The 12,411-nt window shown below is 40.7% G+C and overlaps 1 protein-coding gene across 3 annotated transcripts in view; it reads right to left on the bottom strand.

Annotated features, from left to right (window-relative positions):
• sbf2 (SET binding factor 2) overlaps window positions 1-12,411 on the bottom strand; it is a 90,269-nt gene that overhangs the window by 54,563 nt on the left and 23,295 nt on the right. For all 3 annotated transcript variants that reach the window (XM_085760897.1, XM_085760880.1, XM_085760889.1), the window contains exon 3: window positions 2,428-2,565. In XM_085760897.1, coding sequence (XP_085617023.1) covers window positions 2,428-2,565 — 138 coding nt within the window. The remainder of the gene's footprint in view (window positions 1-2,427; window positions 2,566-12,411) is intronic.

Here is a 12,411-nt window from a genome sequence, read left to right as displayed (position 1 = left end):
ATGTTCACCAAAAAAAAAGTTTTATTTTTATTTTACCATAATCAATGGTATCTACTTATACCCAGAAGTTCTATCAGGACACTGATAAACCAGCCTCTTGGTGCTCATTCCTGACCAAAGCCCTTCAGTAGTGAAAACATGCCATAAGTGCTTCAGCCTCTTGGGACCAAGGAGTATGGGATCAAAATATCCCATTCAGATAGGGGTCACATCTCACCATTATTCTTAGGATTTGGTTCAATTATTAGACAAAATACATTCCTCCGCCGCCTGTCTTGACTCTCGCTGGAATCCGACTGAGCAGATAAGGATGTCAGTTTAGAGAGGAGAGATTGTTAAAACACCCTCACGTTTCAAGAAGATCTTCAGTGCCATACACTGAATCCAGGAATGTGTGTTTATTTTGCAGGAACACGATGTGTGGATGAGGCCGAATATAGCCTCGTTGAATAATTAACACAAGGCCAACAAAAAAGGTGAGGCTAAGCTTTCAGTCTCTACTGTAATATACACACAGCATCAATGTGCCTGGGTCAAGTGGTTTTTTTTTAAATGTACACAAATATTACTGAGCTATTTCAGACACATGTATGGAAAAAAATACTTCAATTTCCTGCTTCTGATTAAAAGAGTTCATGACCATCCTCTTTTATCTGTGTTACTTTTACAGTCTGTTTTATATTACTCACCTTCACAGTCAGGTGAAAAACTGATTTATGAGAATAAAATGTAAATTCTGTAGTAGATAATGAAGTTTGTACGAAAATCTGGCTATATCCAATAGTTTCTGTGAAATATTATCTATTAGACCTGGAAAATATCTGACATAACTAACATAACCATTTGAAGTTACTCGTGTCCTGCAGACCAAACACAAACACAGACTATGGAGTATGTCTGGACTTGCCCAGATAACAGTAAGGAGACACACATACATAAACAATAGCCCCCATAATCACATCTAAATTTGTCGTTATCCAAAGAGCCAGTGTGTGGGCAGAAAACAAAGTGGGCAGGATTTACAGTAAGTTTCGATGCTGAACGAGCTGAAGTCTCGAGTATATTTGATTCAGTTGAGGGACTTTTAACAATCAGTTACATGCAATGACAATTAAATCTGTTAGTACGCTCTGTCAAAGACACCCCATAACAGTAAACAAGTGGGCTATTTTTGGTTATTTTCTTCCTTTGATGGGGCAGTTTGCCCTGAATCCATCCTCTTCTGACGCTTTTGTACCGTGGAAAAACACGCCCAGTTGTTCAACACCAGAATGTTTATCTAATTGTAGCGTGATTCACACAACAAACCGAGATGTAAATTAATGAGAAAAGGATGAACTACTACAGCGTTGACTCCAAACATTCCACTAAAGTGACGTTCACTGCGTACAAAAAGCTGACACAATTATTCTTGTAAGATGACCGCATTTTGAATTTAACTTAGAAATGATTTGCTGATCTAAGTGGAATGTGATTGATTACCGTCTTCCACATGCGAAAGGATGTGAAGTCACAGTGGGCAGAGTGGCCAGAGTCATTTAAGGCCTCTGACAAAGTGAAACACAATGAAACAATTACCCTGGTATTCTGTGGTCTTTAGGCAACAGGGGGGAAATTAACAAGATCATTCATAAGTATAAAAATGATCCATCGAAACAATTTTGTTGTAATCAATAATTTATGGGATTTTTGAACGTTTGTGTCCTGACCACTAAACTGTAATCAACCACAATCTCATATGCATGAGTAAACAAAATGAAGCATGCTCGCGGGGAGCACAGGTCCATCCTCCCTTTTTTATAACAGTGTCCCTCCGCCAGCACACAGTTTAATAGACTGGATCCAAGCAGGCTTTTGTTTTCTTCCACGCGACAGACATTCCTCAAAGTTACAAAAGTGCCAAAGACAGTAAAAAAAACCCAAAATAAAACAAAAAACACAACAATAAGCCTAAAATGGAAAACAGAAAATGAGAACCATCACATTACTCAACTGAGATATCCCCAACGGCCTCTAAGAATCATGAGAGAGACACATGAGGATGAGTGTGACCTCATGCTCATTATAAGGCTCCATGAAACTGAGGATTATCACTGTGATCGTCCTATAAAAAGCCTTATAAGGAGGACGAGGGACTCACAGTGATGTGATGCGCAGATGTCTGATGGAGTGACAGAGTGAAATATTTATGATTACAGATTTCACTACAACAGCATTAATGACAGTAACATGGTTCAGTGGTTAGCACTGCCCAATGAGCTCAATGGGATTTGTCATGGTATTCATATGTTCTTCTTTTCACTTGATACTTGTGTTAACTCGTATCAGACATGGAGGATAGAGGGTTTTTTCTGCCTTAGCACTGTCGTCTAGTCCTTGCACATCTATAGTGTGTGTTTTGTGTGGGTGTTTGTGTTGTAGACGTACCTGCAGATTGACCTCAGCCTCATAGAAAGTGAGGCAGCAGCAGAAGTGTCTGTCTGACTCAATGTCTGTCAGCACGACGGTGAAGAAGGTGGGTACCTTCCTGTCCCTGGACAGCCTCCAACCTCCAGGCTGGCAGAACTGAAAAGACATTCAATAAAACACCATTACATGAAAATAGAGGATATTCATTCAAGTTAAAACAACATGGACAGATATACAGAGTGTTTCAGTGACTGAAGCTGCAACAAGAATAATCTGTGCACCTTCACAGTTCTGATCATTTCAAATCCAAATACTTTTTGGTTTGTTTAAGATTTGACATTGTTAAAGGACCAGCAGTGATGATGATGTCCTCTGAGACTCTCTGCTGGTAACCTTCTCAAACCGTAAATTGACAGAAAATCAACATACATGTATTACCGTAGCTTGTCTAATCCTAATGCCTCCATAGAGAACATAGACAGGATGTCCTGTTTCACTGCAGCAATTACGTCTGCTCATCAGAGCGGGAAGTGGCAAGTTCACTATTTATTTTCCTCTACTGAAGAAGTCATCAGCAAAGGTGTCAGACTTACTGTAGCTTAGAAACTCTCTGATCATAAAAGGAAACATCTAAAGTAGGATTGAAAATTTAAAAAAGCACCACACCAGCACAGAACACACTGGATAAAAAAAGGTTATAAACTTAGACCAATAACAAATATTTATTTCTTATACGAGCAATAGGATTTCAGTAATCAGCATGTACTGTATATAAGAAAAGGAGATCATATTATTAACTATAAACTGACTAAACTAAATTCTTCTAGATCACGGATTCAGTCTCAACGTTATTGGTCAAGCTTTGGATACGAGTTAGTAAAGCGCACGTGTATTCTGAAATATTGTTTTGTATGAAGTTAAGCTCTTCCAAATACTTCCTGGAATAAATTATTATTGATATTTCCAAACACTCTGTTTAGTATTTAAGATTCACACAAATCAACAATTTCTGATGCATGACAAAACTGAGCCATTTTTAGCAAAGTGTGGGCACAGAGTGACTGTTACCACAATAAAATTCATTTTAAACAGGTTTTAGGTCTCAAAGCAGCAGAGTGAGTCATATCCAGTCTTGACACAAAACATCTGCGAATGTTGAAAAAAACAAGCTTTTTGTGATGCACTGCTGTTAGACTTATACAGTTAATCAACAAGCTTATTTTATAAATGGAGACTTTATTTTCATATTTTTTGTAGCAACACAACTAACAAAAATGTGGCTTTCACACAAACACGTGAGTCTACAAACCAATAACAAAACCAACCGCTGTGAAATGGGTTCATATACAGAACAATGTTAAACTAAGAAAAGTATGGGATTACTCAGAGGTATGGAGAAATTAAAATACAGTATTATTATTTGAAAGTGAGAGTGGCACAGAGGAGGGGAGAGGGCCAAACTATGGGATGCAGGTGGGCATTTGGTCAGAGAGTCTCGTGTTTGTGTCTGGTCTCTGTGTTTTTCCTGGAGGCCCAACTGGCCTGGCTCTAAAAACGGTGTTTAGACTGCTCCTCAGGGGTTACAGAAGGGATCACCAGACACATGGAGGAAGAGAGGAGGAGGAGGGACGGGTAAAAAGGAGGGGTGGGTGAGGGCAAAAACAGATGGACCGATGGATAGATGATGGATCTGTGTACAGCCAAAAGAAAAATAAACTGGCAAGGGTTAAGTATCTGGGGCAGAGGAAGAGGAGATGGAGACGGAGAGGAGAGTTGATGAAGAAAAAGAGTGAAAGAGAGGAGATGAAGAGAGGAAAGAGAGGAAAAGGGGGAGGAAGGATTTGGCTTGTTCCACGTGGAAGATTGGACCAGGATGCCACCATCTTCCAGCAAATACAATAGCTCACAGGAAATCTGCTAAACCTGCATTGTGGTGAGGGGAATGTGTGCGTGAGCGTGCGCGAACGTACGTGTGTGTTTGTGTTTGTGTGTGTGCATGACAGGACCCAAGGACAAGTGGGGATAACTGTGATCCTGTCCTAAACTATTCCAACTATGCCATTCATTGTTGTCAAAAAAAGAGATAAACACCTTTGGGTCTGCATAGCTCAGAAGATCACAGGAGATATAACATCCTGTTCTGTGTGAGTGTGTGGCCATTACAGCGTATGCATGTGTGTGTGAGAGAGAGAGAAAAAGAGAGAGAGAGAGGGTCTTAGCGACATGCAGATAACACGTGGAGAGGCGAAGTGGTGAGAAGAATCATTGACTTCCCTGATATTAAATCAGTGTTTCCTTTCGGCCCTTATCTCTCCTGTAGGTCTGCAGAAAGACACTTGAGGGCTGGCGCGGGTTCAAAGACACTTTAGGGAGCGCGGTGTTTAGAAAACTTCGCTTTATTCAGAGGCTATTGCATTCAGACAAGAGTAATGACATCATTGTACACATAACTTATTGATGGAAAAAGATGAATGATGTTGTAGCTGGATCTGATAAGGACATTACAAAGGCTGCAGTACTCAAATAACATGAATCCGCACATCCCTCTTTGTTATATTATTGTGCAGTGCATTTCTCAAGCTTAGTAAACATGTTTTCATGTGACTTTATCAAATTATGATTCATTATGACTATGAGTATACAGTACAATGACTAAGAATGCATCTTACACAAAGGGTTTTGTATAGTTTAACAACCTGAGACAGTGTCCTGATGATTTCAGAGTCTGTCCCGTCTTTCTGAAGGACTGCACTGTTGTTTATCGTTTTAAGTTTAACTATGCATGGTCCTGTGTAAACAGAGATAATATGCTTATGCTATTTGTTTAAACATCCAACTTGAAATAATTTCATTTGAAATTCAGTCCAACACAAAATAGTGTAGATATAAACACACACCACATTTCTGAGGTCAGTCCTGGCAGACAAAATGGATGATGTTCTCAAATATTGACATGGAAATATATTGGTATTACTTCCTCTTGCAATACACGACGAGACACTGGGGCAAAAAGTAAAGTAATACATGAATACCTTATTGTGTTGCCCATGAAATGAATGACACTAAACCTGAGGTGAAGAAGAAACCGGAGAAGGAGAAAACAAACCACAGAGGCAACATCAACTTTCCAGACAAAAATCTGGCCCAACTTTTTTACAATGGCACAAAACTAAAATCGATCCCGACTACATGACATGAATACTCCACACACACACACGCACACCACCAGACCATGCAGACCACTGACGCTCACCTGCGCATAAACACACATGCGGACACATAAACAATTTGACACGACGACTTGTTCTATTTCTTCTGACAGAGAGAAGCACGACTTTCCCTCTCAAACACCAACACACACCTGGGCATTAACATACAGTATGCAGGCTTCATGACGAGGAGTGGACCAATCAGCAGCCTGCTAATGATGATACTAAAAGGAAACACACACTGCACTGGGGCCATACTGTAGCTGCTCTACTTACTGGCAGTTCGGCCCTTTGCCGGTTTCTGTCGCAGCAAGTGTGTGTTCATGTTTAAGGGCACTGACTAAGCTAAGACTACACACATATTTTGTTAAACATTGTTACATCCCAGTTGTCAAAGTCTGTGAAACTGACACCACAATACAGTAAATAATAAATACATACATAGCTCATTCCTGATTTTGGTCTTTCAATTATAATTCTTTGTCTCTTATTATATCTTTATCAATTCAATTCAATAAAACTTTATTTATCCCCAAGAGGCAATTAAAAAACACACACAGGCGGTTATTCACGTGGAAATCAGAGTGTAAGAAATAGAAATAAATAAATAGATAAAAACAGTGCAAAAAATATATATTGTAATAGTCCTGTGTTATGAGTTAATTTGAGTCCCACCCCTAATGTTTAAGATTTAAAGGATCAGAATGACATCAATAACAGAGAGAAGAAACAGACGTTATTTTCAAAAATGTAATAAAATCAAAATCAAAATCTCATCTGACACAGGCTGTACTGTACACGCTGCTATAGCATGACACAGAAATCAACTGTAGTGCAACAGGTGCAGGGGTCATTGCTTGGGAAACATAGCCTTTACCGAACACACATACACATACAGACACGCGCCTGCAGGCTTGCATGTCCGCACACACACACACACACACACCAAGAGAAAGGACATCTCCTATTCCCGAATTAGACCTCAGTCAAGTGACAAAGGAACTCCGGGACAGACTTGCTGTATTGATGTCAAAGCGTAACTGCCTCCTGTTAAACCCTCTGCATCACATCATGTGCTGCAGCCTGGCATGACTGACCCCCAGCAACTGCACCGTTCACCTACTCAGGCACTGACACTGGATCTGCAGTCTGACCTGCTAAGCATCGTCACAGCAGAGCGCTTCGAGGAGCAGCACCAATAAAAAGAGAAGAACAAAAAAAAAGCTCACACACACACACATGTACACACGCACGCACGCACACAGGATTTGCCTGATTGGGACAGGGCTGCATTCTTATACTATGACAAGACATTAATGTCTGGTCATGCTGGTGCAGGCCAGATATAACTGGGGCGGCAGCCATTACTAAAGATGACTCAGGACAAATACGCAGCCGCTAACACCGACCTTAGAGTCTAGCTTTTCTTTTCTTTTTTCCCCCGGTGTGCTGAAAGCAAACAGGTTTACTGTGTTTTTACTATGACCCCAACATTCGAGAGTCCTGTAGTGAGGGAAATACAAACAGATTTCGAAGGGTCATAAAACCTTTAAAGTGTTCCCGTTACCACAAATGAGCTCAATCCCACAAATTCTTTCAGAGAGGGGCTTATTTCATAATATGGTTGAGTTACAAACCCAAATGAAATCAGGCACCAAACCTCTTCATGTTTTCTCTCCATAGCAATAAAATGTGAGTAGACTAAGCTGTCTCCTCTGATCTGGGCATCAGCAAGAAAAACCCTGGACTGAATGTGGGGAAAATAGAAAACCGATACTAATAAGATATATCACAAACGACCAAAACATTTGTCAACCTGAAATGTATTTAAAAATAAGTAAACATGATGTCATGACTATCTCAGAGAGGAAAATAGAGATTGTAACCATCTATACTTATAGATACGAGTGGTGAACTGTTGATGGAGTAAAGCGACTCATTGCCAATACAATGCGGTCAGGAAAACTTAGCAACAGATGTGCACTACACTACACTACACCGTGTACTTCCATCGTTCCTCTTCCTTCCACCTTATTCTTGTGGAAGAGACACATGCCAGGAAGACACACACACAATGACGGAAAGTAAAGTGCGAGGTGTCAGGGAGTGGGGGGGGGGCAGAGAAGGACTGTCCAGGGGTGAGAAGGTCGATGGCGTGCTGCCTGCCCCAGCACTTCTACTTTATCAGGTCCTGCAGGATGAGCAGCGGACAAAACAACCAGAGACGGCTGCTGCAGCTGAGCGGTTTGGCACACACACACCACATGCATGCACTCCCCCCTCCTCCTCCCCCCTCCCCCCGTCCCTCACTGGTCTCATTCCCTCAAGGTCAGCGCGATGAGTACAAGAAAGAAAACTGTCAACAAAATTACCATAATAGCACCGTTACCCAAACACTATTTAGCGGGTGCCGTGAGTTAATTTTCTGCGCCAAAACGTTTAGTGTTCGCACCCTCGCCGAGCGCTCTGCTGAGGTGGCAGCTCTCCCCTCCAGTTCCATCCCTCATCTCGGCCCCCCCACTGTCGCCAGCAATCCTGGTTTCCCTTTGCTCATCTGTTATGCAATTCCAGGCACATATGGTTCATTTTAGACATAGATATTTTTAGACGGCCATGATGAACCACTGTAAATCAAAAAAAAATGTCTAGTCAGAAAGGACAGGAAGAGTCATCTAGCAAGTATTACAAACGGCGCTGTACACAACATTTTTAGCTTCATAGATGCCATATGTGTAGGAAATCTAACACTAGACAAAAGGCCCACGACATGTATTTTTAGTTCATATGTAAAGGGTTTTCTTTTCTTTTTTTTTGCCATGCACAGTTCAGCAACAAGCTGAGGACAACTGTGCCGAACCCCCATTTCCCCCCAACATCCCCTGGGAAGATTTGTTCACTCGAGGGTAAATACTTGGGTTTATTTCAAAACAGCATAAATTAAAAACATACGGCCAGTTAACCACATGAAACATGAAAACAGAAATGCATAAAGTGGCAAATAAAAAAGGACTCTTAACATAATTAGACATTCCTGTGCCTAAATCAATCTGCTGTCAGATCAGTCCATCTTGCTTTTGTGACCGAACCCCTGAAGCCAAACCTGAAGCATCCGTGAGATTTTCACGGTACGCATGTGGATCCCAAACATGCAATTAAATTTACAGTATTATGTAAAAACTAGGTTAACAAACATCATATCTTCCGAGCGTAAAGGAGGTGAATCGTAGTTCAGGGAGGATCTGCCGTGAAAAGTATTCGAAAGAATAAAAATTCCCCTTCAGAATCCAAGAAAAATCCATGGATTTTCCCGGCACTGTTTAACAGCAGGTTCTGGTGATACAACTGATATTAAAACCACTTGAACAGTTTGACAACAAGGACAATCCAATAAATATTCCCATTGTTGTGATGAAAACTGTCAAAATATACAGCGGTTAGATCAACTGTGAAAAGCCTTTGGCGTTCTGGCAAAAACAATCAATGATTTCTGCTAAAGAGGAGCCCAGTCTGTCGTGTATTGACATGCCAGCCTAATCTACACATTTAATCGTGGTCGAAACTGTTTGTCAGCACACTGCACTCGTTGGGCAAGACTGAATTTATTTATTTTAAACATGCTGTTAAACGTTAACGATGCACAACAAACAGTGACGAATTTACTGGTGGATAAGTGACACTGACTGTTGAGTACAGGACATAGCCTATTGTTTAAGCAGACTTGGTAAATTCTACCACTAGATACAACATGTAAAATGATAAAAACTAAATCTTTTTTTAGGCTCAACGATGTGGCCTTAACCTCAAAATTCAAAAAATGAGGAAGAGAAAGAGAGAGATGACAGTTTTGCTTTGACATAAATTTTTGTGGAAACCAAACAGATTAGACTTCATCATAATTCAAAGAGGTTTTGTCAAGAATAAGTACTGAGAGATATTTTTCTGCAAATACAGCTAATTATCTACATAAGTGACGCTAGCAGTCTGACAGGCCCTCAGTCATGATTGGATAAAATACAGCAAGTAGATGAAATGGTCAGTCGATCATATGGTACTGTATGTATTTTGTGGTTCTCCCTGTAAAATTTTTGATAAGGAGTTGAGCTTTGTCACCTTTAAGTTAAGTTCTTTTGTCCAGATGTGTCCCAGTGACACTGCAGGGTCACATCTGGCCTCCAAACCTCGAATGCCTGCAGCTGTGCATTAGACCTTCGACAACCTCACCTGCATGTGCATGACTGTGAAGTGAATCTGCACTATGGTAAGAGGCACCTACAGTTGGATCCAGACTGAACACAATGTCCTCAGGTCAGATCTGTAAGTGCTTGGCCTTGTGCATTCTTTGACTTTTCAACCACTGGGGGCGCCAAAGTTCAAATGCACTATTTTGGTATAATTCTTCTATTTATTGTTTTGTTTCTTTTCTTTTTTTTCCTCAACAGTTCCAGTCAATACCAGATTACCACAGTTTTTTTTAACCCGTATCAGCTGAGGATAGGTAAACATGTTTACTTTTTTTTTTTTTTTTTCTCATCGCTAAAAAAATATGCAACATCAAAACATGTATCTGGACTCATAGAGTGATGAATGAAAGAGCAAGGTAAACAGCTTTGTCCTAGGTTGTGGATCAGTACAATGGCTGTCCTGCGTCAGACTGCTGAGCCCCGGTCTTTAGAGCACTGTAAGATAATGGCTGATAATGACCTGGCCGTGGAACAGGTGCTTCCTCCGCTGCCTTGTGGGGGCTCTGGCGAAGTTATTCAGCGAAGGCCCTCAGTCTCACTTCTGCTCTTAATAAACTCACTTGAAACCACAACAAGCTTTGTTCCTCTTCACACTTCACAAATCCAGTGTGAAAGTGTAAAGAGTAAATGTGAAGCTGTCACACAATGTGTATCACAAAGGAATAATGTACGTTTACCACGGTCTCATAAAGACTTTCACTCACAAATATTTTACTTATTAGGTATTATGTTTACGCAACATTTTCCTGCATATTTATCATGGCAATTATTTCTTCGAATTGACATTTGAAATCTTTACAAGACTGAGCACAACAGGAGTGAGCCGTCTATGTGAGGAAGAAGAATAATGTGCAAACTAATACTATTAGTAGTAGGAAAAAACCTGGCACCCAGCCACAGGACCTCCGCATACAGTCTTGTTCCAAAACAAAAACAAGGGATGTCGTCTGTGACGTACCTTAAACGCACAGTGAAACCTCACATCCCCTTCTCTCTCCGAAGACATTATAAACACATAACTGCACAGTATTTTTTTTAAGGACTTGTTATGAAAAGTAAAATAATGTGTTGTACAAGCTCTGTGAAAAGCAGACGCTCTGTTGCTCAGTGATCTACTGAGGAGGTGTAATCTGAGCAGCTAGATTTGAGAACTTTCCACCATTATAAAAATATTATAAAAACATAAAAACTCATAAAAGATTTGTGGCACACTAATCTTCCACTGATCCTCATCAAAAGGAAGCCCAGACCAGGACCCCGTAAATTAGAAAAATAAGAATTAGATGACATGAAAAAGTGAGCACAGATGCAAGATGTCACATTTATAATTTCTATGTAAATACTTGAAGACTTTACATACTTGAATTCGCTCAGCAGGATATGCAAAGGGTTTTATACATAAACAACTTGTGACATACTGCCGGGGGAATGTAGCCATATTTGTGGTTTTATAATGGTAAATGTGACGAGTGGACTAAGCCCTGCAACCAGCCTCCAGAGGCCATGCTGCTCCTCAAACCCCAGAAGACTAACAGGGTTTGACAACCAACAAACATTGCCACCCTAAACTTTTACTACTAAGAGCTAAAAATATCACTGAAAAACAGCAACGTAATGTAATGTATTACTGTACCATGTCATTATGCCGTCAGTGGCGAGGACTGCTCCAAAGAATCGGACAATTTTTCACTTAGAATTTCAGACATTTATCCCAAGTTAATACCAATACGTCTCCGTAAGTGAAACTCAGCAGGCTCAGCACGCAGGAGGCTGGGCCACATCCCCGCTACGCCAGCAGCACGAAAGGGAACCATTACAACAAGATTTTATTGGCAAGTCCTGTTGAAGTTGCTCAACGCTGAGGAGAACACCTGAAAACTTCGGCATGTGCACATGTCAGACAGTTCGGAGAATATTTAGAGGCAATTTAACTCATGGCAACACTTCTCAAAACATAATTTCTGGGAGAATTAAAGTGCTTTGGCTGCATATTCGGTGCCAATGCGGTTTGTGTGGATCATTGCAAAGTATGTAGGTGTAGGAATCAAAGTTATGTCACCCCACCAGCCACTGGCTCTGGTGTCAGCAGCAGTCAGCACATTTTATTTACTAGCAACCGTGGTATTCTCCAGTAGCCAGTATGGATGGACGGCCAGCTCTTTAGATGGGAGGCAGGAAATGCACAGGGTAGCTGAGGTACAGTATCCCAGTAGTTTTCTCTTGGAACTGTTCACCTGGCAACTGGCACCATTTTACCACTACATATTTTTGCTCAATAGCCCGTCTGGCATGCGAGACGGTCATTTTCGACAATAAAATTTGGGTCTATAAGATAAAAACTAAAAATTCTCAGTAAGTACATGTGACGGAATAATAAAAGGAAGAAATGGTTCGCTACCCAAATAACCACATTTATATACATTTAACCATTAAGACTGAAAGCGTATACTGTGTACGTATACTGTGTTTCATCTACAGGTCTGAGTATGTGCGCTCTCCAGCGTACTGTGGCTTAATTTCATCCTGTGTATTCCCATTTCCTGGTGAGCTCA

This window comes from Trachurus japonicus, chromosome 3 (genome assembly GCF_045865225.1).
Source record: "Trachurus japonicus isolate A0001 chromosome 3, Traja_1.0".
Taxonomy (NCBI): domain Eukaryota; kingdom Metazoa; phylum Chordata; class Actinopteri; order Carangiformes; family Carangidae; genus Trachurus; species Trachurus japonicus.
Note: the sequence above shows the minus strand (reverse complement) of the source record. Positions and strands in the feature narration are given on the sequence as shown.